This window comes from Aspergillus wentii, assembly GCF_001890725.1.
Source record: "Aspergillus wentii DTO 134E9 unplaced genomic scaffold ASPWEscaffold_1, whole genome shotgun sequence".
Lineage (NCBI taxonomy): Eukaryota > Fungi > Ascomycota > Eurotiomycetes > Eurotiales > Aspergillaceae > Aspergillus > Aspergillus wentii.
The window spans coordinates 1,510,906-1,535,518 of record NW_024467832.1 but is presented as its reverse complement, the minus strand read 5'-3'; the positions used below and the strand labels follow the sequence as shown (position 1 = coordinate 1,535,518).

Here is a 24,613-nt window from a genome sequence, read left to right as displayed (position 1 = left end):
AATGGCAAGAAAGCGTGTTATTCCGACGGAGCGGGTTAGGGCGCGCTTGGCAGGTGATTGATAAGATTATCCGCCGCCTAATCTCTCTTTTCTCCAAAACTTTTTGTCTCTCCAGCTTTCGCTTTGCACCTACGGCATCTTACCACACTATGCAGTCCCTCCTCCGTCGCGGTACCTCATTCTTCAGCTCGACACCCACCGAGTCTCCCCAGGTCAGGTCTGCGGACGATTTCCAGACCGCTTCATCCGATGGATTATTCACCAAGGTCGATCCGGCGGTGGACGGGGAAGAGTGTCTGCATGACTGCTCCTCGTGCACGGTTCGATACCCAGCAAAGTTTGACGTGGACCAGCAAGATACACTATACGGAAATGTTAATGGGTGGGCAACACATTTGCTGGTTGCGACTGGAAAGACGGACTGGGTGAAAAATGTTGCAGACGAGCAGGGCAGTCTGATGGAGGCTATCGAGCGGGGTGCGGATAAACCTAGTAATGGCGTGAGTTCTCACCGATATGGTGTATAGTGAGACTGATGACTAACTGGCTGGGTAGGAACTCAAGCTATCCGCATCGAACATGCCAGTGCCAGACGAATACCACTACCATGAATCCGGGAAACAGCCGACCAACGTGCTGGTTCTCCCCAGCTTCACCATCGTCGACCATGTCACGCCGGCTCTAGCATCTGACCTTGTGAAATATTTCATCAACCCTTCCCCCACCACCACAACACCACTAGGCTTGACATCACCGCCGACAACGGGCCTAACCGAGCAACCGCCCATAGACACCGATATACCCTCACTCACTCCCCTCCGCTCCCGCCCCTGCCCCCATTCCGCCGTTATCCTTCTCTGCTCTCAACGCACGCGAGACGCACGCTGCGGCCAGTCCGCCCCGTTACTCCGCAAGGAGTTCGAACGCCATCTCCGTCCGCTGGGTCTATTCCGGGACCTGGACGACGAGCGACCCGGCGGGGTGGGAATCTACTTTATCAGCCACGTCGGAGGACACAAGTATTCTGCCAACGTGATGGTCTACCGAAGACGGGATCTCGAGTGGCACCGCAAGGATAAGAGCGGTGACGAGGGGGCATCGCAGGGGATCTGGCTGGCGCGAGTGCGGCCCGAGGATTGCGAGAATATCATCAAGTATACCGTGTTGAAGGGCAAGGTGGTGAAGCCGGGTAGGCAGTTACGGGGAGGATTTGACCGGGCACGAGGGGTACATTCGTGGTAGACAGAATACAGAGAGACACAGAAAGATATCCAGTCTGATTATCTCGATTCTCGGGGTTCTCTGTCCGACTACGGAGGGAAGAAGGTACCTATAGAGTATTGTAATACAACCACTACAGCATCAAATACCAGTAATCCTAGCGCGCGGATCGTTCGTCAATTGTTCCTGAAAGAGGAATAGCGGGAGAGACTGAGAGCCAATCAGTACGAGCTGCAGCGTCCAATCAAGTGAGGGCATTTCATTTACTTAATAGGATCTCATTGGTCATTCTACGACAGAGCAGAAAGAGCAGTATAGGAGACAATAACTCCAGCTCAAGATAGAAATAAAATAGAAAGACAATCTCAAAGTATAAAGAAACACATGGCAAACACGAAAAACAGACACAGACACAAAGCTTAGCCGTTTAGTCCCAGACAATCTCCGTTATTTCTGCCGTCTGACCGTCTTTTCCTACTCTCTTTCCCCCATCGGCCATGTGGTTGTTGTTGATATCCGTCGTCGATTCCCTGATCTGGACCGTGTCTGGGAGATTACCTTCCTGGGTGGAGATTCCAGCCACTCAAGAGAGAGGAGAGAGAAGATGAAATTTCCGACAAACCTCCTGTAGTGCACGCCATCAGGAAATGGGATATGGATACCCTCATTCTAGTGTGCAGACAGAGTACGTTTTGCACTGCCACAGGGCCCAGTAGTATAAAGTTCCCGACGACTAGTCGACTATGTAGCCGATGACCACGGCAGTTGGTGTCGATCAGTGTTTCAGTGGTCTGTATACAGCTGAACAGAGTACGAGGCAGTGGAGTAAAGAGGCAAAAAAGAGCGTCACTAGCCTTGTGCAAGGTAGACTGACTTCTCGGTGGCACCGCGGGAGTCCATCCATGGTGGAGACGATGATTTGGACCCTGAGATCAGAGTTTGCGGAAAGTTCAGGGTTGCTTTTTTGACTCCATGGAAACTATTGAACTGTTGAACGGTTGAATAAGTGATTCAGAATGTGATGGAGGGAGGAGACGGAGATGATAAAGTAGATGTTTATTTCTATTCCTACTTACTCTGATTCTCCATCTCTATTCTCCATTCTACAGCTACAAAGGATGTAGAACTATAATAGACAGTGACCTATTAATATTGATGCACATCTCCCGTCGAACGGACCAATCAGACCCTAGCAGTGACATGCCTCTTTCAACCTCTTCTTCCCCATCTTTTTTCTTTCATTTCGTTTATTTCACTTCATTCATTTCTGTGTTTTCTTTTTCTGGCACCCCTTAATTTCTGCTCTGGATCTTCAGTCCATCTATTATTAATATCTTTTTGACTAGTTAGTTATTGTTAATCATCCTACTCAGTCGAGTCCCTAGACTCTAGTACCACCTGAGTACGTACGACATACTTACAGTATGGTATGGTTATAATACAGTACAGTACAGTACAGTACAGTACATACATGATACCTCACCACGTACTCCAGACTGACGACGCAATGCAAAAGAACCATGGCATTGTTCTGCTTGTCGAACCAAGTCTAATCACTCAATAAAAGTTTGATTCACCATTTCCATGGCCCAAGCTCCCAACCTTATCTAGGATTATTCGAGTATTCGAGAGAGTGTGTGTATTGAGTCGTCAGGGATAGAGTCAGGATACTCGGGATGGTCGTCATCTCCCAACAGCTCATCGCCATGGATTGCGAGCGGGGAAAAAAAAAAAGAAATCACCAGTCACCACCAAGGCAACATGATATCTATCCTTAGTTTAGTTCCAATTATTCTAGTCTGACCCCACGATCTTTTAGCTCTTTTCTACCCGTGTCGTTTTATCTGGCGTGATTGTTTTCCGGTTTCTAGCTTGGCTTTGGTTTGTTTCATGCCTTGGTTTCTGGATAGACGGAGTAGCTGCATACATGAGGTATATGGCAAGGATCCCCTGGTATAGGCGTGTCATACGAAATGTACCCTCTGGGTCCAATACCCCGCCGTCATTCATTCATTCTCTCTTTCTCTTTCTCTTTTCTACTATCACGTCCGATATTCCGCTTTTGGCGTTGTTTTGGAGAATGGTCGGCTGTCGTTAACTTACTATACTAGTCAATAACTTCATGGAGGATGCCATCCCTTGTACAATCATATGCTCTCCTCGGCTTTTCCTTCCTATCTATCGATCGGCGTTCGGATTCTATCTCCAATGCTTCTGTTTTGTTTTGCTTTGTGTGTGTGTGTGTCTGCTTCAATCAGGAGATAGCATCATCGTACAGCTATTTCATCATTCATCTATTCCCCCCTCCCCTCTGTATAACAACTCTCATAGGGCTCGATGGTTTCGCCACGAGTTTCCAACGTCGATCGTCTCAAGCCACGCAGGTGGCGAAAGTGGCCATTAGTTTAGTTAGATTTGGGATGTCCATTCCCGCCTCTGTCGGGTCATGTAGGGATTATCCTTCTCATCCCCACTTCAGCCTAGACGGACTAGAGATGTGATTCCATAAATGAAAAAGAAAAAAAAAAAAACAACGCATCCATTTCAACTACATACTCCGTATGTAGTTAGCTGGGGTGGCTGTCATATTGCCGCAGCTGTCATATTCCGGTCGAGCCTTAGCGTGTCAACAGGTCTCACTTGCCTCTCTCTGTGTCTACTGTCAGTCCAGAAAATCCTTTTTCTCACAACATCATTCAACGAAATAAATACATTCCAAATGCCTCGTCAGGCTGGGTCTGGAGCAGAGGGAATCATTATAATAATAGAGATCTTCTCTGGTCTCCTGTATCGCAATCCAAACAAAATGACTGTCCACTATCAATCACAATAACTAAACACACATGCTGAGTCTGCCTCAAAACAGTAGGTATCGAAAACGTATATCAGAACGCCTCTCCGTAGCCTTTTAAACAATATAATCTGAAGAATAAAAAATGAAATGAAATGAAATGAAAAAGGGGGAATCAACCCCCCCCCCCCCCAAGAACAAAGTCACCGTATGTGATAATGGCTAGAAAAAGACAGATCATCCCGGCCGGCCAAAGAGAATGGCCTCGATTTCCCCAGCCTGTAGATGTAACGGGGTTAAAAATGAAAAAGGCTCGTAAAACGGTCGTGATAGGCATCGCATGAGATACACAAAAAGAGTATGGCTCGCTAACAAATCACAAAGGACGTTGGTGGGCGACCATTCTAGGCGTTTATTCGATCGCTGTAAAATCCCGGTTTAAAAGATATTCCACGAGAATTTGTCGCAAAAAAAAAAAAAAAGACACATATAAAGCGGAAATATATCAATCACGAGGAATTCGTCTCAGCCAACTCCCAGAAATCCCCAGTCAGTTCCCTCGGGTTGGTTGAGAATGCGAGCTGGCGCTTTATAAGAGAAGCCCGGGTTGTACGAAACCATTAGAGGGTGTCCCTCGGCCAGGGGATGGCCGGCAAACTGAGGCTGGTGATACTCTGGCGGTAGATAACCCTGGCGGCTCTGGTCGTATCGTTGTTGCATGAGCTGCATGTACTGCTGCTGCGCATGTTGAAGGTCAATCGGAGACGGGACCTGGACATTCTGGGTCACAATGGGTGCTGGTTCTGGTACCGCAACATGGCCCATTGGGATATTCTGTTGTTGATAAAACTCATGGCTTGGAGTCGGGGGCTGTTGATAGTAAGGTTGCTGGGCGAGAAGATACTGATCATTTGGTAATGACGCGGTCACCGAAGTCTGATAGGAGTGCTCCGATGTGGCATCTTCGGATGATGGTCGAGTCATGGTCCCCGGTGGGTGGGAACGGTGTTGGTGTTTGGTCAGAGTTGTCTTGCGGCAGAAGCTGTGACAGCTGTTAGATTTAACTTCACTGCATGTGGTAAGCTGAGTTAATATCTTACCTTCGTTCGCATGTAGGCTCTTGGCAGATATATGGCCGCTTTCCAGTGTGAATCCTACGATGACGGGCTAAACTGGATGACTAGAGCAATGTCAGCGATTGCGCATGAGTGAATAGCAGCTAGCAACTTACGTCGGAGAATGCCTTGTGGCAGCCTTCATGGTCACAAACATGGGGTTTCTCCCCAGTATGAGTTCGCGAGTGAACAGTCAGCGCACTGCGTTGGATGAAGCTCTTGTTGCAGTCCTTGACCGTGCAGTGGTAAGGTCGCTCATTGGTATGTATCCGATAATGTCTGCAAAGATCCGACTTGCGATTGAAAGACTATATGCCAGGTGTTTATAAGCATGATGGAATAAGACAAGCGACAGACCAAGCTTACCTTTCCACAGTGTTCCCAGGAACAGTTGAAATCGCGACCACTGCCCGGAGCCATGACTGGGGTGGTGTGGGAGATGCGGGACAAACAGATGATAAGCTGAGGTGGGGAAAGACAACCGAGTCGACGATGATGCACAGCTAGCTGATAAGAGGTGAAGCACCAAACCGAGTCTAGTAAGCAAAGGAAGGAAAAAGATCCGACCCCCAAAGACAAGACAAGATGGAAGGCGAGGAGCGATGGGAGGATCGGTGGGTGGAAAGATGGGAGAGGAGGCGTGCGGAGAGAGAGGAGAGTGGCTGTAATTTAAACCCGAAGGACAGCTGCGACCATTGGAGATCGTGAGGATATGACAGGTGATGAAGATCCTGGTCGGGACGCAGAAGGATAGATCGAAATGCAAAAGGCCGCTGAGTCGAGCTGAGCGTTGAGCATAATAATAATAAGCCAAATAAGAGGAAGAATAAGCAGTAGCTGTTTGGCGGGAGTGGAGTGTTACGCGATGATACGGAGGCGATAGCCGGCAGATAGGAGAGGAAAAGGAGAGGATAGATGAGAGATAGTCAGAGGATGTATCGAGTAGAATATGGATAGGAGAAGGGAGGAAGAAGAAGAAAAGAAGAAATGAAATGAAGAAAGCTGACAGCACGAGAGGCTTTTTTTTTTTTTTTTAATGATTATGTATTATTATTTTTTTGTGTCGTCGAGAGAGGGCGACCGTGTATTTTTAACGCATATCCATGACTGTATGGGATGGTTTAGTAGGACTAGTCTCTGTGGCCCCCCCTCCCCCGGAAGCTGGACTAGTTAGTTCTGACTAGAGAAGATACAAGGCTGTACGGTACATACAGACGCACTAGAGGTAAAGTGTAAGAACTATTCTGACGGGAAATGCCGTTGGGATAGTGTATTTTTTAGTGACTTTGCTGGGATAGATTACCTATTGGGCCTATTGTTAGGCAGGTACCTTGCCCCATCGGGGCTAGCAGTCCTTAGTGCCAACCTAAGATTGACAGGCTCCGGGGTCTGGGTTGGCACAAGGCACTGGGGTAAACTGTAATTTTACCCACGGTACCACTCACCAGCTCCAGGACCATTAACTGAACAGTCTTGCCGGTCAGGATTGGCCCCACCCCACTGGAGAGGGGCGCTAGGCTAGAAAGGGTTAGGCGGTGGTACCTTGTTCTCGCATTGCCCAGGCGGACTGGATTCTGGTTAGTCTCTGGATCCTGGGATGGAGGCAATTTGCCTTGGTTTGGGACGTCTAGTCTGGATGGGGTTAGTGGCTGCATGGGTGTTCATGTATGGTACAGTACCTGTATCTGTATTTGTACCTAATACAGTAACAACATCCATGTCTACTTGTTAATATAATAGTTAGTTATTATTATTAATGGTAGACTATCATAAGGCAACTGACTTAACTTTGATTCGACTGATTCATTACTATGGACTATAGTATAGTATAGTAAACATTACTATAAGTATGTCGAGAACACAACAACAGTCAGCAAGGGGTAATGTCCTGCAAACATCTTCAATATTCTGTCAAACCTATATCTAGATAATACTGTACTACACAACGGAGTACAGGGTACCGGAACTCCCTTCTGTCTATCTACGGTTATCCTCATCCCCACGTGGTTGTTTCAGATGCTATTATATACTCCCCCGATTAGGATGTGGGGGTACAGCCAGTATCCAACAGTCTAAACCGTGAGATGTTCATTGCCACAGCCACGATTGGACAACAGATGGATTGCGATCTCCTGGATGAGATGATCGCTAACGACGCTGTTGCCATAATGACACTCACATGGTGCGTTGATGGGATCGTCATCAGCAATAACAGCAATAACAGCCACAACGCTGGTAAATAGTGATCTCCCAGTACGGAGTAAATTACCTTGCCGATGGTAATTAGTACGATTACTATTATTCTTTGCCTGCTGATCAGTCAATCCGATCATGTCTGCCTTTATTTATATATGATTATTATTATTATTAGAAAGTATTGACGGTAGAGGTATTCTGCAAGCGTACGTGTAACAATTTCCCTAAACGGCAATAATCAACACTAGATTTTGTTGGGTTTGATCTGTAACCTGCAGAAAATGAGTAACAAAATACTGGCCTACAGATCAGTTCGACTCTGTTCAAGAAACTCTCCACCGTCACACAGTTGACGCGAGGACGGTGCAGATCAGTCTTTGGACAGTCAACACAGGTAGAAACAATATGTGGATATAGAGATAGAGATAGAGATAGTCGGCATTTGATCTGATCCAACAACCAGCTCGCCGGTTCGCCTTCCGTTGAATGCTCCGTATGGAGTACATGGAGTCACGGGTACATACACAACCGATCAGATGGGTTCCCGTCATGTGTTTACTGCTCGTATTGTATTACTGATTATAAAGAATTACTGATTAAGATGATGACTAGTTATCGAGCATCTCCTCTGGTAGCCGACAAGACGCGATGAAGGAGTCGTATGAGGAGATGCTCAAAGTCAAACGCCGTGTGATTCAAGTGCATGGCCAGGATGACGTCCAATCCAAACGAGCTGCCCTTTTGCTGTTTTCCTATCAACTCATTAGGATCGGCCGATTGGTTGTGTTGAAGAGCAAGCAAGGAAACAAATACCCCGCATTTCGTGGATTCCGTCACACGCTTCGACTCGGCCAGCGAGAGAGGAGGACTTATTGGCGCAGAGGATACGAGTAGGCTGTCTCGATGCCAGTAATATTAGGAAAACACACGAGACTAACCATCTGACGATAGGAAAGAAAAGGAAAGAAGAAAACGAAAGAAAAATGATGGAAAAACCTGCTTTTCTCGATGAGCTAGACACGCATGTCTTCTCACTCTGGCAGTCAAAATCTCCGAGATACAGTGGATTCACCCTCATCCTCCCTCATCCACCATCGCCATCGTTTGGCTGAAAAGTCATCGCACTTCCCACACCCGCTATCGCCGAAACGGCTCCAGTCGGCTAGTCGCAACTAAGAGAAGCTGCTTCTGATTGACCAGCGGAGAAATAACGCCTCTTGGCCTTGGGTATTGTGGATGTGTCTGCATGTCTGGCTGGATGTGCATCATGTATGCATGTCCAAAATGGCCAAAACCGACTCTCATCGGTGCCGCAGCTTGATGAATATCCCCAAGCAACTGTCGGTGAACCCTCTTCCTCCTCCTTATTCTTCTCTCCCCCCTCTTTTTCACTATCGTGCTCTTCTTACTGCGGGGTGGGATGGCCCAACTGCGATTGTCCAATATCTGACTTTGCCAGTTCCCCCCCTTACAGCCTTGCGCGTGAAACAGGAATTTTGGTGGAATGCCATCACGCTGGGTCTGATAATCATCGTCTCATCTATCTGACTATCTAGTCTCAAAGCCACATGGTGTTAATGTGCCCACTTGCTGGTGGTCCTTCCCTTTGAGCCTCCTCTCCTTGGACAACGCAGTAAGCAGAGGAAAAGAAGATAACCCGATCGACAGTCTGGTCGAATGAGCCATGCAATTCGATCCTTCGCCAGTGGCTGTGTTACTGTCTGGCGTCTTTTTAATCGCTGCTCGTTTCGTCCATCCTTGTCGTCGCTTAACGGATCTGATCAGACACTCAGAGTCGATGACGTACTCAACGTTCAAATGAACAGCCTGACCATTCTTAGGAGTCGGAATCATTGGACGCAGATTGACTCTGAAGCCGTGATGGCGATGACTCCTCGGACTTCGCTAATTTCTCATCTCATGTTGCCAAGTGTTATTATTGACGCCCATGGAGAATAATCAAATTGGCCCCCAATTCCCCCCCATTGTTAGTGATACTCGGCACTGCAAACCACGCAAGCAACTCTAACTCGCTGGATTATTTTTCCAGATCCCTGGTTTTTGGGATCTTCCACACCATTTGGATTGATCAACTGATAGTCTCAACGACTAGTACGAAACGAATGCGCCTCCAGACCCCGGCTCTTTCAGCTGTCACAATACACCACACTTGGGAGTTACCCATGCAGCTGGTCTTAATGCTCCGTAGCATTACCCATTCCTCCGTAGGGCGTAGAGCTAATAATGCAATCCCGATCAGGAAATAATGGCATTTCCCCTTCACGATACAGCCACGTGACTGTCACATGAAAATGCTTACCTAACCACTTCTCCTATCGCATCGTGATTTTGTAGAGCCAAAAAAACACGAATATCGAGTCGCCCAGCAACATTGACGCCCCAATCAAAGGCCAATTCCTCTGTCAAAGAGCCAGGGGTCCATCATGACCGTTATTGGGTCTGACAAGGACCTGCAGGATCAAATCTTTATTCTGGTTACCGGTGCCAACAGGTATGCTATCCCCTGCCCGCTGTCCTCGGACCCTGCGTTACATGGTTTAAAACAGATTGATACAAAGGAGGGGGGAAGGAAGTCTGACTAATTAATTTTCTTCTGCAGTGGTCTTGGTTTCTCGATATGCTGTCGTCTTGTCGATGATTTCCTCCGCAATCGCCCTGATTCGCAGTCCCTGACCGTCCTCTTCACAACCCGAAGCACCAGAAAGGGAAATGACACCATCTCCCGTCTGCAGGAACACCTCCGCACCACCACGCAGGACCCAACGGCCCTCAAGCGAGTCTCCTTCGTCCCTGAGAATGTCGACTTGATGGATCTGGTCTCCGTCCGCGCCCTCTCCCGTCGGCTGGTCGAGACAATCCCCAAACTCGACTCTATCATCCTCAATGCCGGCCTGGGTGGTTGGACTGGCCTTAACTGGCCCGAGGCCATCTGGGGTGTCCTGACCGATTTGGTTCACCAGGTGTCCTGGCCAACGTATAAGATCGCGCCTGTTGGAATGGTGACGGATAATCAGCTTTCGGGTGTCGACGAGCCCCGTCTGGGGTCGATTTTCTGTGCCAACGTCTTTGGTCACTACATGCTGGCGCATAATGTCGTGCCATTGCTGAAGCGCTCCGGTAATCCTAACGGACCCGGTCGTATCATCTGGGTGTCGAGCATCGAGGCTACCATCGACTTGTTCAACGTCGACGATATCCAGGGCATGCGTACCGCAGCTCCCTACGAATCCTCCAAGGCCTTGACCGATGTTCTGGCCTTGACCTCCAACCTCCCCAGTACCGCTCCCTGGGTCAAGAGCTTCTACTCCCTGGACAAGGACGATGAAAGCAACCCTCCCCCTCAACCAAACATGTACCTCACCCACCCAGGTATCTGTGGAACGGGCATCCTCCCTCTCTCCTCCATCCTCTTCTACGCCATGATGTCGTCCTTCCTTCTTGCCCGCCTCCTCGGTTCCCCCTGGCATACCATCTCCACATACATGGGCGCCTGTGCCCCCGTCTGGCTGGCGTTATCCGCACAGGCCCTCCTCGACGACGCTGAGTCTCCTTACCAACGCAACGGGGGCGGTCGAGCCAAATGGGGCTCCGCTTGCACCAATTTCTCGGGAGGCGATCACCCCGCCTCCACCGAGGTAGATGGATGGGGATACGGTGGTGTCGTGGGCTCAGCCGTGGTGGAGGCGGATCGATCCCGGCGCCGCAAGAGAGGAGCCAAGGATCTATCCGTCGAGGATAAGGAGCGTTTCGAGGACCTTGGGAGACAATGTTGGCAGAAAATGGAGGAATTGAGGATTCAATGGGATGAACTTTTGGATAAGGCCGAAGTTCAATCCAACTAATCAAGTCCAGGACTTATCATCTGTTTCCTTCTATACCTATAGATACCCACTAGATTTTTGACTATGTATTTTTATATAGAATGTGGATAGTCTGAACATAATCAAATAATACCAAGTACATTCATACAAGTGTACGAATTTACGTCTGTTGATAGCAATCAATTCACTGGAATCCTTTTTTTTTTTTTCATGTTTGTTCTGATTCTGCCTCCCATTATTTACATCCCTAAAAAACCTCCCATGTCCACATACATCATTAAAGCAACAGAAATAAGTATATTTAATTTTTTCCCCACCGGTTTCCGAGAGCGCAGAAGTTGAAAAACGAGACGAGCAAGGACGACATCGAACGGATTTCGCGCTGGCATGTCAACAGCATAAACAAACATGACACACACGCACACAAGACAGCTGGATCAAGGGAACAGGTTGCAAGCAACACGACAGCCAGACAGGGACTACTAAAAAGTATTTAGATTAAAAGAAGAAAGAAAAAAAAAAGAAAACCGAGCCCATAGGCAACGCTCCCACCATCAAGGCTTTTGCGACTGCGTCTGGAAACGGACGAACTCAAGAACAAAGAGGTGTGAAGAATAATAAATAACCATGTGTGCTCGAAGGGGAAAAAAGGGGGAAGAGCAAGAGAATATAATGCCAATTATTCAAGGGGTTGTTGTGCCGAAACAGTTCGCACTCCCTTGATCAACAGACCGACAAGCTCGAAACTGTTTGAATCCAACTAGAGAAGAGAAGACCACACAAAAGGACTCCGGTTTCCATGCACAGGGGCGGTTAAGAGGTATAGAGGTTATAGAGGTAATTTCAATCAAGGTATTCGAGGGCGTAGCGACGTGAAAGGAGAGGATTACATGATGATGGCGGGAACTGGTGGGGAAATAGATTAGTATACATCAATACAGTATGTTTGGATAAACTCACCATCAACGTTTTGCTTGATGCTCTTGTGGGGCAGGATGGAGCCACCATTGACATAGACTTCGTCCGCAATGGTGACATCGTCACCCAGAACGGTGACATTCTCAAGACGAGCCCACTTGCCGACAGAGCTGTTCCATCCGACAATGGTCGACTTGATCCAGGCGTGGTCCTTGGCCTTGCTGTTCTCCAAAAGAACACAACGCTGCAGGCGGACGCCATCTCCAACAACCACGTTAGGTCCAATGACGACGTTCGGGCCGATGCGACAGTTCTTGCCAATCTTGGCCGAGGGGTCGACCATCACATTACCGCCATATACGTAGGGCTCAGAGTTGGGAGCCAACAGCTTGGAGTTGCGCTTGGCGAGCGAGGTCAGGTACAGGCAAGTGCCGCTAAGGAAGTCCTTTGGTTGACCAACGTCCATCCAGAAACCTTCAAGGTCAAAGGAGTGGAGCTGGCCGTCCTTGCAGATAGCGGGGAATGTCTCCTGCTCGATGGAGGTCGGGCGCAGGTCAATGCGGTTGAGGACACTGGGGTTCAGGATATAGATACCGGCGTTGATGCGGTTTCCGACGAACTCGACGGGTTTCTCAACGAAGCGATCGATGCGCGAGGGGTGACTGGGCTTGTGGACGACGACACCGTACTTGGAGGGCTCATCCACCTTGGTGACGACAATGGTACCCTCATTGCCATGGTTCTTGTGGAATTCGGCGAGCTCCTTGAAAGGGTAATCGCAGATGATGTCGGAGTTGAGGACAAAGAAAGGCGAGTCATCCTTGCCCAAGATTTTTTCCGCCAGCTTCAGGGGGCCAGCCGTGCCCAGCGGTTCGGTCTCGACAGAGAACTCGATTCGGACGTTGTATTGCTCCTCGTACTAATCGCAGCCATGAGCGGATGTTGACCAAGACGGTTATAACGGCAAAAAGGAAAATACCTTCTTGAGAGTAGAAACCATCACATCTGGACGGTAGTTAACCGCCAAAACAATATCGGTGACACCTGCAGCAGCCAAGCTTTCGACTTGGTGCAAGATCATAGGCCGGTTTCCGAATTCCACCAGGGGTTTAGGAAGGGTCAGGGTCTGTTAGACAAGCAATCCAGGTTAGCCTCGATTCCTCATAACCATAGATCGCAGGGCTCTGTCTGGCATGCCAAAAGTCGCGATCGTCGGCGGGGGGAGGACTTACCAAAGGTCGCAGACGGGTACCAAACCCTCCGACAAGAATGAGAGCTATACAAGTACAGTTAGCGAAGAGGAAAACACAAGAATCGAGCGATGGGGATGCATACCCTTCATGATGAATGAGAGAAGGGGTTAATTAGGATTAATTGAGAATAGGAGGGGTCGACCAGACGTTCCCAAGAAACGAGCGACAGGCCAAAGACAGAAGAGAAAAAAAGGCGATTAAAAGGGGGGATTAATCAAGGCAACAGAGGGGTTGAGAGGAGATGAAAGAGTAAGACACGATCGGAAGCAAAGCTGCAACCCGATTGTTTTGAGGATGAAGGAGAAGAGAGGCGAAAGAAAGGTGGATAGGATAGGATAGGAGTAGCAGCAGCAGCAGCAGCAGCACTAGATCCGAGGGAACACCTGGCGTTGTTCTTCTTATTCTGAGACGAGCGAAATGGTGGAGCTGCCCATTTGGGGCCACGAGCAAGGCTTTATTGGCACGTTTGCGGGCTGTTCAACGCCACATCACCACGACGTAGTCCTGTTCAGCTCTGATTATTTCGTGGTCACAAGAAGATGGCTCCATTCTTTCTGTTCCGAATTCCTAGATAATTAATTATTAGGGGCTGGCCCAGATGCAGATGGCATATTGCCGGTATTGCTGAAGCGGTGCCAGTGGATCCCACTCGCTCTTGGGTGCCCCTCTCATATAACCAGCTGTGGTTACGACTGAGGATATAATTAATTGCCATCAATTCTTTATTATGTTCATTATTATTATCATTGCCATCATTATGGTGAATTACAGGTTGTGAGAATTATTTGGTTGAATGCGAATCCTAAATCAGACCACCAAACATGTACAACTTCAAACTTTGAGACATGACGGCAATTCGTGATCACCGGATCTTGCCCCTGAACCTCACTGCTCTTGGATTTGGGGTTGCATCCATTTAGGATTCGAGCCTATTTCTAGTCTCCTGATGAGCCAGCCTGGGTCCCTGCCGACTGCAGAATGCGTCCAAAGAGCGTCGTTACTTCAATTTTTGTCCCTCTCTTGCTTGCCATCATCATCTCCAGCTGTAACCAACGCTGGTTCTAATTATAACCTCACCACCACCACGAAAAAGTCCCTCTCTTGGCCTACTGCGTATCCGGAGGCAGTGCCTGCCCACGTTCGGCCGCCCACTGGCACATTCTTGTATCACCGCCTGCTCGATCCGTCGTCGAGTCCACAAAGCGCATGATCCACTCTCGCACCTTACGCACCTTCATCAACGGCAGATCATCGGCCTCGTCCTTGGCAGCATTCTTTTTCTTGAGACTCTTCGGTCCGTAAATGCCGCCTGCGTCCGATGCATCCACTCGTTGTCGATGCAGCAGGTCGACTTTCGTCACTCCTCTTCGCAGACTTTGACCATGCACCCGTTCCTGGAATGAACTCAGGCCAACCATGCGCATCAGAACAATATCCCGAGGGCGGAGACCAGCCAAGGACTCCTTCAGTTCGTCTTTGTTCCCTCTGCTCGTAGGTCTCAAGGCCGTGTTCGTCGGTGAAAGCCAGAACGTAACGCCAAATCCAGTCCTCGTTTCATCCCCCACCACGACTTCGACAATATCCAATTCTTTTTGCCATTGCCGGGTCACGATGCGACGAGGCGGTTGGATGGTGATGATACTGACAATGAGATTCACTGACATGGTCTGAGGTATAATGGATCGTAGGTACCCGGCGCTTGGGATATCCTGAAGGTCGCTGAGAGGCCCTTGAATGGGTATAGGGCAGGTTCCTGAGTCCTCATGGTCACTGGACGTGGCAAACGAGGTCCCCATGCTGTCTGTCAATAAGCTACTACTCTCTTGCATCGAGTCCTCCGGATGGGCACCAGGAGTGGATATTTCCGACGTCTCATGGACAGCAAAAGAGTGGTTGTAAAATTGGTCAAGGACTGAGTCTTTCAAAACGGTGGTCTTCATCTTCGTAAGGTCTTGGGGTGTCAAAAATAGGGTCCTTCGACCTGGGACCGGGGTTTCGTCACCCCCTCCCAAGGCCTTTCGATCGTCTAGCAGCCTCCATTTTACAGGATAGCAATCTGTATTTGGGGAGTGCTCTCGTTTTTGGCCATCCTGGGCCTGGAATGGGACGACAGGTGAGTTGAGGAGCTCGTTCTCATCCCAATTCAAACTCCGTGACGTCGGGGCTCCCATAAGAAAAATGGTCTTTCTGGGCATTGTTGACAGGCACCCGCGCCAGGGAAGCCATGAGGCTTGAGAGTTTTCAAATTCGGCCCCGAAACAAGCCTGAGAGATCGATTGAACAAGCTCCGGTCGATGCTGGCCGATGGCGGTAGTTATAAATTCTCTGTATAGTGGATCCGTCTAATTAGGCTGCAAAACCAAAATGGCCCCATAGCAGAGCGTATTGGCAGGAATTAAACGGTTATATACAAATAAGTGAGCCGCTAAATGGACGGTCTGGCTTTAAAGGATCTCAGACCGTCTGTTAGATCCGAACCATGGAAAGATCGAGAGCCGGAGATGTCGTACGGGCAGACGAGAAAAGAAAGTGCATTGCGCGTCTCGACACAACTCGGTTGTCAAGTAATTGAAAAAGATCAAGAAAAACCAGCCAGTATTTCAGGCTACTTTAAAGACTGTCTTAAAATATATCCAAATTGTTTTAGGATTGAGACATTTCCAATGGAATCAAGCAGAGATCCATAGAACTCAATTCAGTGCCTCAGGAACACGATTACGTGAGCAAATCCCATTATGTAATCACCTACGGCAGGCCATCCAAACCGCAGTGGCAACATCAAGTTCGCCGCCGCAATCCACCGAACCCCAGAGTCACCAGCATCATATTGCATCCATCTATCTGCTGTCTATCTAGCCGATTGTCCTTTGGATGTTGGCTATGGCATCTACTTTCGTTCAGAATTAAATTTGTCTTCAAACTCTCATTTCCTTCCGAGAGGTAGATCTCTTTGTTGCCGCGGCCCTGTGCCGCTCTATCGGACACCATGACCTTCAAAGCCCCGATTGCCAGGCCTGTAAGGACAATTCCTCGACTTTTTGTCCATGATCGTTACTCTGACTCTTCGATTCCTAAACAGAATCTCGCGGCGGCGGTATCGGATGTTTGGTCTTCTATGTCGAAACGCTTGATTGCGCCTGGCTCCCTTGGAGCTTTGGAGAAGGGCGTTGGCCACCGGTCTATTCCGCATGGATGGTCGCGCTCATTATTCAATGGTAAATCCAATTGCTTCAACTCAAAGATCCATGTGATTCATGAACTGACTTGCCGGGTGCCTTTAGGAAACTCGCCCGCTCGCTCCCATTCTACAACATCTGTACTTGGTCTAAACTGTCTCCGTCAAGCTCCCAAGCCTAGCGGTCTCTCACGGATACAACAGCAACGGTTTCTGTTCGGAGGACCATCGCATAACCTGCTGGCGCAGAAGGAGAAGACTGCGAACAACAATCCCAACAGTGCCAATGCTCAGAATGCTTTCTACCAGTCCCTGCTTCAGGCTAACATGTCTGCCATTATCGTCGAACGCCATCGAACCGGTCATTTTGCCAGCAACCAACTGACGGAGGCCATCTACTTGAAGGCTCTGCAAAATGTCGGGGGAGCTGACCCGGTAATGCCAGCAGCAGCAGCAGCAGCAGCACAGTCCCAGGTTCAAAACCAGCATCTCCGTCCGGAACAGCTCCAGGCCGTTGGGCAAGCAATTGCAGCGCGAAACCACGGCGGACAAACTGGAATGGCTACTATGCAAACCGGTACTGGCGCCAAGGAGGCACCTTTGCACGTCGTCGTTGAGGAGTCCTTGGGAAGCGCAGTGTTCCGGTGGATCAAGTTTCTGCTCTACTTCGGTTTTTTCACGTACATTTCTCTCGTCCTGGTTACCATTCTTGTCGAAACCACCGGTGTCCTGAAGAATATGAAAGGTCCACAGAACAACGAAGCTCAGGCCCAGCAGCAAACCGCTCGCTTCAGCGATGTGCACGGATGCGATGAGGCCAAAGATGAACTTCAGGAACTTGTGGAATTTCTCTTGAACCCCGATCGGTTTTCATCGCTCGGTGGCAAGTTGCCCAAGGGTGTTCTTCTTGTCGGTCCCCCTGGTACCGGAAAGACGCTTTTGGCTCGTGCTGTCGCTGGTGAAGCCGGTGTTCCTTTCTTCTACATGTCTGGCTCTGAATTTGATGAAGTGTATGTTGGTGTCGGTGCCAAGCGTGTCCGTGAGCTCTTCGCCCAGGCCCGAGGCAAGTCGCCAGCTATCATTTTCATTGATGAATTGGATGCAATTGGTGCAAAGAGAAATGAAAGAGATGCGGCCTACGTGAAGCAAACATTGAACCAGCTCCTTACCGAGCTCGACGGATTCTCGCAGACTAGCGGTGTTATCATCATCGGTGCCACTAACTACCCTCAATTGCTTGATAAGGCCTTGACTCGACCTGGTCGATTTGACCGAAAGGTTGTTGTTGGTCTTCCAGATGTTCGCGGCCGTATGGATATCCTGAAACACAAGATGAAAGATGTCCCGATTTCCACGGATGTAGATATTGGGGTGATTGCGCGTGGCACGCCCGGTTTCTCTGGAGCGGACTTGGAAAACCTTGTCAACCAGGCTGCTATTCATGCTAGTCGGGAGCGTTTGACCAAGGTCGGACCTAAGGACTTTGACTACGCCAAGGACAAGATCATTATGGGCGCAGAGTCTCGCAGCCGTATGATCCAGGAGAAGGACAAGCTTTTGACTGCGTACCACGAGGCGGGACATGCCCTCGTTGCGTACTTCTCGCCGTCTTCTACCCCGCTGTACAAGATCACCATTGTTCCCCGAGGAATGGCACTGGGTGTGACACACTTCCTGCCCGAGATGGACATGGTTTCTCGAAACTACACCGAGTACCTGTCTGACATCGACGTCTCCATGGGTGGCAAGGCCGCCGAGGAGCTTATTTATGGACACGACAAGGTCACAAGCGGCATCTCCGCGGTGAGTATTTTCCCTTATATTTGTTGCAAATGAAATGCCTTACTGACTGACTATCCACAGGACATCCAATCGGCCACTGAAACTGCCTTTACACTTGTCACCCGCTTCGGATACTCGAAGAAACTTGGTAACGTCGACCTCTCCACCAATTACGACAGCCTGTCTTCGGAAACCAAGCAAGAAATCGAATCGGAAGTACGACGACTCGTCGAAGAAGCCCGGGCTCGCGCCACCAATATCCTCACGGAAAAGAAGCACGAACTAGAACTTCTGACCAAGGCATTGATTGAATACGAGACATTAACCAAGGACGAGATGGAAAAGGTATTGCGAGGCGAGAAGCTCGAAAAGCTCGAGTCTGCCCCAGCCGCACCCCTCAAATTACCCGATGCCCTGCAGACAGTCGACTTTAGCCCCAGCCATTCCGCCAGACAATCCGATGCTGACGAACCTCGGACGTCGGCGGAATAATCGACTTCCATCAATTGCATCAATCCATCCATCCTCCGCTCCTCCCCCTCTTATTCTTTTTATCTCTTTGTCTTTTTTTGCTCTGGCTAGGTTTTCGACCAAGACCTTTTGAACCGTTTATTTTAGGTTATGTAATTGCGGTTCGGCTTTTGTTTTTTTTGTTATTACCAACATGAGATTTCCAAGCATTATGGCATATTATCGATATTTGGGGAACAAGTTGAAGATTTGTACTGTATTGTATTGTACATACATGAGTCTCGGTGAGAATCCAGTATGCAGAATTTACTGATTGAACAGTATTGTTAGACATATTGTTAGACACCGCGCTAAGGAGTAGTGCCGCGTGAAGATATTGTACACAAAAAAACCAAGAACAATCATCATAATCGTAAAGGCATGATGCCTATTAATCTATCTATGACTTATATACATATGTACCTGCGGTGATTAAATCGGGTATCCAAAGAAGACCTCCCCTTCACCATCCAACCAAGAGATGACCGGATCAAAGACATGAAGAAAAACCATAACCCCGAGAGAAGAAAAGGAAAAAGACACAAACACGCTCAATCGTTTGGCTGAAACAACACACAAGATCAAAGGTAATGAGATGATGACGGTTTTCTCATAAATGGTATTTATTCGTCTTCGGCTTCGGCTTCGTCCGTGTTGAGCCAGCCACGAGACATGTCAACAGCTTTTTCCCACTGCTTGTACATCCTGGCACTCTTGGCGGGGGTGATCTTTGGCTCGAAGGTTGTAGTGTTGGCGCGGTTCATGTTCTTCAGTTCGCTAAACTCCTTCCATATGTTGATGGCGTACCCCGCGGCAATTGCAGCTCCGAGGGCGGTGGTTTCGTGCATAGCGGGGCGCTCTATGGGAATTTGAATGATATCGGCTTGAGACTGTGTCGATCGTTAGTGACTGGTAGCCTGGGAGAGTACATCGTGCCAAACTACATACCTGCATGCAAATATCCGAGTTACTCATTCCACCATCGACGGTCAACTCGGACAAGTTATGTCCACTGTCCTTAGCCATGGCATCGAGAATAGCTTTGGTTTGGAAGCAAGCGGCCTCCATGGTTGCGCGAGCAATGTGGCCACGCTGTGTGTGCTGAGTGATACCAACTAAGAAAACAGTGAGCAAAATATACATGAGAATATAGCGAGAGAGGCTTACAGATAGTTCCCTTGGCATCATCAATCCAGTAAGGAGCAAAGAGACCAGAGAAGGCAGTGACGAAGACGCAACCACCACTGTCTGGAACGGACCCAGCGAGATCACTGACCTTGCGCGAGTCACGGAAGAAACCCAAGTTATTCATGAGGAATGAAACACCGCTTCCAGCGACCGCCACACTACCTTCGAGAGCGTACACAGGCTTCTTGTCCCGACTCAACTGGAAACCCACGGTGCTCAGCAAACCATGACTCGAGATGATAGGCTCCTGGCCAACGTTGTACAGAAGGAAACAACCGGTACCATAGGTGTTCTTGGCAGAACCGGGGGTAAAAGCGCAGTGGCCCACCAAAGCGGCAGACTGATCACCCAAACAGCTGGTGATGGGCACACCCTCAAGAGGGCCAGAGGAGACACAACCAAAACCTTCACGGTCGGCAGACGGAATGATTTCAGGAAGACGGATCTTGTTCCGGTCAATGCCAAAGAACTTCAGCAAGCGGTCATCGTATTCGAGAGTTTCAAGGTTCATGAACATGGTTCTGGATGCGTTGGTCACATCGGTCACGAGACGACCTCCTTCCACGCCACCGTTCAGGTTGTACAGGAGCCAAGAGTCAACAGTACCGAAGGCAAGGCGGCCTTCCTCGTAAGCGTCCTGGACTTCGGGGCTGTTCTGGAGAAGCCAGACCAATGAGACGGAGGAGGGGTAGGTCGAGAGGGGGAGACCACAGATCTTGGCCAGGTCCTCGGCTCCGGGCTTAGCCTTCAACTCGCGGACAAGGCCCAGGGTTCTGGTGTCGGGCCAGGCAATGGCGTTGTACAGAGGTTCACCCGTTTCCCAGTCCCAGCAAATCGTAGTCTCTCGTTGACTGGTGACACCAATGGCTTCGATATCATCCTTGGAGTGACCCAGGGCGAGGAAGGATTTCATAGCTTCTTCGATACAAATGTAGACAGAGTCAACTAGGTCAAAGGGGTCTTGTTCATGGCATCTGATAGACAAAGAGTGTCAGTTTGCACACTTCGATCACAGGGGGAAAAGGTAACCCAAAAAAAAAAGGCGGGGAAGGTACATACCCTGAGTAGTGGTGAATCTGAGGGAATTCAGTCTGGTATTTAGCGACCGGGACACCAGTGCAGTCAAAGATAATGAAACGAGAGCTGGTAGTGCCAGTATCGATCGCACCAATAAAGCGGTTGTGAAGATCATCACCACGGCGTTCTTCATTCTGGATAATAGAGCGATTGCCATCATGGGACTGGTAGGCATTGATATTAATTTGGTTCTCCGTCTCATCAACAGCACTGTCGATCTCGGACATATCAAAAGGGTTCTTCATTTTCGCTTCTTTTTCCTTGATTTCCTTTTTGAAAAGGTGAGCAAGGGAAAAGGAGACAGGGTGAAGAGAAGAGAGAGAGTCGTGATGGAGAGAGAAGAAGTCGAGAGGGAGGGGTAGTTTACGGCCCTGACCTGGTTCTTAAGACCGATGAGGGGCAGTGTGGGGGAGAGGATCAAGAAAAAACTTGATACTCAAGGAGACTACGTAGGAATGGAAACAAGAGAGAGCACGATAGGAGAGAGGAAAGTAGCGAGAGAAGAACAGCGGGCGAGGTGGCGGTGTTTGGTGAGATATGGGCCAAGCTGCTGCTTGGAACCGGAGGAGTGGATAGTGACGTACGAATGACTGAAGATCGGAGGCGGAGAGGAGGGACGAGGTGGGAATATCTCCAGGTTCTTGGATGAAGAGAAAACCGGAGTTCAAATAGAGAGGACGTGAAGATGTCAAAGAATGCAAGGAATGCAAGGAATACCAGTGAATTGGGTTGAGGCCGAATAGGTTGGGCGTAGGTGAATGGTAGCCACGTAGTTGGAGGGAGGAAGAGAGGAAGAGGGAAGAAGGAGGAACAAGAGAGAAGAGGAAGGGAATCGAAGAAGAAGAGAAGCGAAGAAGCACTCTTTATCCAACGCGGTGGATCACCTTTCTGCTTTAGACTTTTTTTTTTCTTTCTTTTTTTTTCTTTTCTTCCCTTCTTTTTCCCTTTTCTGCTGCTCTGGCATGCAACCCGGCCAAGGACCAACTATTGTATACAGGCTCGTCTACTATCGTCGAGGGCGGAGAAGTGGGCTGTGGGTGCGTGGGGGAGAAACCAATTCATTCAGTCAGTCGCTTTCTGGGCGGCTTTTTTTCTGATCAGACGACCATCTTGGTCAGCCCCCTTTTCTCCTTACTTCTTTATTTTTTTTAATTTTATATCGTTTTATTTTATGTCTTTTTATTTTATATCTTTCTATTTTATTTTAGTGCTGTTTATTATTAAATTATCAATTGATATGCTTAGGTAGAGATACAGACGCAACCGCACCCAATCCGGTCGGCCATTCTAGGCCAATCCCAAAATAGTTCACACATGGCATCAAGATATATAAAGATATCAAGCAGTATACAGAAGAAGAGAATACAAGAATGCAGATACAGATTGCCTCAATTAAACACCAGCCAGTGCAGTGCATCCATGCCCGACTCTCCTGTCTGGCTGTCGATCCACTGCGATAGATAGCACTGCTCCTCTGGTACTAGTCGATCCCCAGCGAACACATGACACTGTCCATTTTTTTCCCTCCCCATCTTGCAGTCCCTGGAATTCCACGATCTAGACTGATCGGTGCTTCCTTTTGCCCCATTCATGCGTTTCCTTCTGATCACCTGTCCTTTTTCGTTTTTTTCTATTCATTCTAGATTCTTTTCTTTCTTTTTTTTTTCTTTCCCGTGACTGTCCAGGCACTCCCGTCTTCCCGTCTGCTTTCCGGTACTCGGTTCGGCTTGCTATTCACTGTAGACTGTACCTACACTGTACGGAGTAATTGATCATTTATAATTGACAATTGTGATATATGATTGCCAATGGATGTGATGACGTCTTCTACCACTAATTCAGACAAGCAATCCAGAGTCTCCCAGGCACAGATCAAGATCCTTGATCCTTCCAAGATGATGCACATGCGGAGTCGACTCGGGGCAAGTCAAACAGGTTCCCGGCCCGCTTGCTGACGATGCATTTGCCCTTTCTCCATCGCACTTCCAAAGCAAACAAGTTGGGTCGTCCCAAACTTCCCTCTTCCCTCTTACATAGTCCGCCCCCCAAAATCCACTGGGTTCGTCATGATCTGCATTTCTGGTGTCAGTCTTTTCCGCCTGGTTTGTCATCTTCTTTTTGCTGGTGCACTTCTTTCTTGATAGGTGGTAATATCATAGATATATTTAGATAAGCTTCATGGCTGCTCTTCATAGGTTACACTTACTTAAGACTACCAGTCTACTACGGAGTATAACAAATGAAATCAGCGTCTGCCGTAGAATTCTCGCATGTAATCTACAAAGTCCAAAATATATCGCAACACAAGGCTACCGTCACTTTTTACTCAGAGTCCTCCTCGCCAAGCTCTGCCCGGCGGCGGGCATCAGCCTCCTCCTTCTCCTTCTTCTGCAGGAAGATCAGGGCGTTGATCTTGTCCGAGATGGTGTGCTCGGAGCTGATCGTGTTGGTGATCTGCTCACGGCCAACCAGAGTAGCCACAATGCTGGCGCCGACAACAAAGGTCAGGACGAATCGGTACATGCTGTACCAGTGGGGGGCACGGCCCTGAGTGGCAGCACGGGCGTCGTTGTAGTACAAGAAGGTAAAGGCGAGGAACTGGCTGATCAGTGCGTACTCAACGGGGAGCAGCAGGGTAGGCCATGCGACAGCGGGGGCAATGACACCAGCCGCGTAGCGCTTGTAGCCGAACTTGCCGCCGTAGCCGGCCCATTCAAGACCCCAGTGGACGGCACCGAGGAAGGAAAGGATCTATTATCGCGTTTCGGGTCAGATATCCATCTCCGCATACCGCTCGGAAATTTGATATTGCACTCACCACAGCACCGTAGCCAACCTGGATGGGCTCAAGCATGTGGAGCATGAGCTCAGCGCTCTGGCCGGAGAAGACGAGGCCGTCACCGTGACCGACAGTAGCGGCACGGTTGATCTCGTTGGAGAGAAGGACGGTCTGGACGGAGGTAGCAAGGTAGGGGATCACACCAGCCATGCCGAGGTAAAGAGCCTCCTTGGGGACCTCCTCAAGGCTGAAGGTGTCCTTGATCACTTTCTATAAGAGCAGATAAATTAGTCGACTTTTTCCAACTTGCATGCAAGCAAACAAGTCCTTTTCGGGAAACAGGAAGCTTGGGGCTGAGAAACATACCGCCTCGGACTTCATACCAGCCATCACATCGGGGTCCTGGTCCTCGCCGTCCTGTGGGTTGTCATTAGCAATTGCTCCAAACACAACCTGGCACTGTTTCTCAATGTCTAACCTTGCTGGAAGTCGAGGCGTATCGGACAAGCGCGGTGGTGACGGGCTTGCGAGCAGCCAGAGCCATGCTGGGGGTCGGGCGAATGGCATGGCGAGCCGACGTGGCCAGCTGGGCCTTGAAGACATTGTTGCCGAGAGTCGACCTGGCGACAGAGGCATTGGAGCTGGAGATAGCCCGGAGGACCGAGCGGGCAGCGGCGTTTCTGTAAAGCATGGTGAATTATAGCAGCTTTTCTGTTTTTTCGATGCCCGGTTAGTAATGGGATATGGAAAGCTCGGATAGGCACAT

General features: G+C 49.1%; 8 protein-coding genes across 8 annotated transcripts; 3 read left to right on the top strand and 5 right to left on the bottom strand.

Moving 5' to 3' along the window:
- Positions 1-149: 149 nt before the first annotated feature.
- On the top strand, positions 150-1,242 carry ASPWEDRAFT_166646 (sucrase/ferredoxin-like domain-containing protein; the record flags this gene model as incomplete). The annotated part of the gene is made up of 2 exons (XM_040830030.1): positions 150-500; positions 556-1,242. The coding sequence occupies 2 exons, from the start codon at positions 150-152 to the stop codon at positions 1,240-1,242; spliced, it is 1,038 nt and encodes a 345-aa protein (XP_040694257.1).
- A 3,201-nt stretch (positions 1,243-4,443) lies between these two features.
- ASPWEDRAFT_220907 (putative C2H2 finger domain protein) lies at positions 4,444-6,014 on the bottom strand. Its single transcript, XM_040832307.1, has 4 exons — positions 5,494-6,014; positions 5,244-5,435; positions 5,113-5,192; positions 4,444-5,054 (listed from the first exon to the last, which is right to left on the bottom strand). The coding sequence occupies exons 1-4, from the start codon at positions 5,545-5,547 to the stop codon at positions 4,538-4,540; spliced, it is 843 nt and encodes a 280-aa protein (XP_040694256.1). The 5' UTR covers positions 5,548-6,014; the 3' UTR covers positions 4,444-4,537.
- Positions 6,015-9,767: 3,753 nt separating this feature from the next.
- Positions 9,768-11,186, top strand: ASPWEDRAFT_99258 (3-keto-steroid reductase; the record flags this gene model as incomplete). Its single annotated transcript, XM_040839653.1, has 2 exons — positions 9,768-9,835; positions 9,944-11,186. 2 exons carry the CDS (start codon positions 9,768-9,770, stop codon positions 11,184-11,186), a joined length of 1,311 nt encoding a protein of 436 aa, XP_040694255.1.
- A 503-nt stretch (positions 11,187-11,689) lies between these two features.
- Positions 11,690-13,718, bottom strand: ASPWEDRAFT_34003 (mannose-1-phosphate guanyltransferase). Its single transcript, XM_040833907.1, has 5 exons — positions 13,419-13,718; positions 13,316-13,359; positions 13,063-13,209; positions 12,126-13,002; positions 11,690-12,071 (listed from the first exon to the last, which is right to left on the bottom strand). The coding sequence occupies exons 1-5, from the start codon at positions 13,423-13,425 to the stop codon at positions 12,052-12,054; spliced, it is 1,095 nt and encodes a 364-aa protein (XP_040694254.1). The 5' UTR covers positions 13,426-13,718; the 3' UTR covers positions 11,690-12,051.
- Positions 13,719-14,442: 724 nt separating this feature from the next.
- Positions 14,443-15,531, bottom strand: ASPWEDRAFT_100770 (uncharacterized protein; the record flags this gene model as incomplete). Its single annotated transcript, XM_040827329.1, has 1 exon — positions 14,443-15,531. One exon carries the CDS (start codon positions 15,529-15,531, stop codon positions 14,443-14,445), a length of 1,089 nt encoding a protein of 362 aa, XP_040694253.1.
- Positions 15,532-16,126: 595 nt separating this feature from the next.
- On the top strand, positions 16,127-19,183 carry ASPWEDRAFT_220683 (i-AAA protease YME1). The gene is made up of 4 exons (XM_040832306.1): positions 16,127-16,352; positions 16,416-16,551; positions 16,618-18,314; positions 18,375-19,183. The coding sequence occupies exons 1-4, from the start codon at positions 16,323-16,325 to the stop codon at positions 18,783-18,785; spliced, it is 2,274 nt and encodes a 757-aa protein (XP_040694252.1). The 5' UTR covers positions 16,127-16,322; the 3' UTR covers positions 18,786-19,183.
- A 243-nt stretch (positions 19,184-19,426) lies between these two features.
- ASPWEDRAFT_47372 (glycerol kinase) lies at positions 19,427-21,313 on the bottom strand (the record flags this gene model as incomplete). The annotated part of the gene is made up of 4 exons (XM_040836954.1): positions 19,427-19,693; positions 19,752-19,918; positions 19,971-20,965; positions 21,051-21,313. The coding sequence occupies 4 exons, from the start codon at positions 21,311-21,313 to the stop codon at positions 19,427-19,429; spliced, it is 1,692 nt and encodes a 563-aa protein (XP_040694251.1).
- Positions 21,314-23,390: 2,077 nt separating this feature from the next.
- Positions 23,391-24,538, bottom strand: ASPWEDRAFT_22740 (DUF3429 domain-containing protein; the record flags this gene model as incomplete). Its single annotated transcript, XM_040832374.1, has 4 exons — positions 23,391-23,819; positions 23,887-24,117; positions 24,214-24,264; positions 24,326-24,538. The coding sequence occupies 4 exons, from the start codon at positions 24,536-24,538 to the stop codon at positions 23,391-23,393; spliced, it is 924 nt and encodes a 307-aa protein (XP_040694250.1).
- Between the last annotated feature and the right edge of the window lie 75 nt (positions 24,539-24,613).

Excerpts from the sequence above, each read along its gene's own strand:
- ASPWEDRAFT_220907 (XM_040832307.1), bottom strand. The coding sequence starts at position 5,547 with ATGGCTCCGGGCAGTGGTCGCGATTTCAACTGTTCCTGGGAACACTGT. Across the intron at positions 5,436-5,493 it reads CCTGGGAACACTGTGGAAAG|TCTTTCAATCGCAAGTCGGA; the intron begins GTAAGCTTGGTC and ends CCTGGCATATAG. Across the intron at positions 5,193-5,243 it reads GCCACAAGGCATTCTCCGAC|TCATCCAGTTTAGCCCGTCA; the intron begins GTAAGTTGCTAG and ends ACATTGCTCTAG.
- ASPWEDRAFT_34003 (XM_040833907.1), bottom strand. Across the intron at positions 13,210-13,315 it reads GTACCCGTCTGCGACCTTTG|ACCCTGACCCTTCCTAAACC; the intron begins GTAAGTCCTCCC and ends CTTGTCTAACAG. Across the intron at positions 13,003-13,062 it reads TGGTTTCTACTCTCAAGAAG|TACGAGGAGCAATACAACGT; the intron begins GTATTTTCCTTT and ends GGCTGCGATTAG.
- ASPWEDRAFT_220683 (XM_040832306.1), top strand. The coding sequence starts at position 16,323 with ATGACCTTCAAAGCCCCGATTGCCAGGCCT. Across the intron at positions 16,353-16,415 it reads AAGCCCCGATTGCCAGGCCT|AATCTCGCGGCGGCGGTATC; the intron begins GTAAGGACAATT and ends ATTCCTAAACAG. Across the intron at positions 18,315-18,374 it reads TCACAAGCGGCATCTCCGCG|GACATCCAATCGGCCACTGA; the intron begins GTGAGTATTTTC and ends GACTATCCACAG.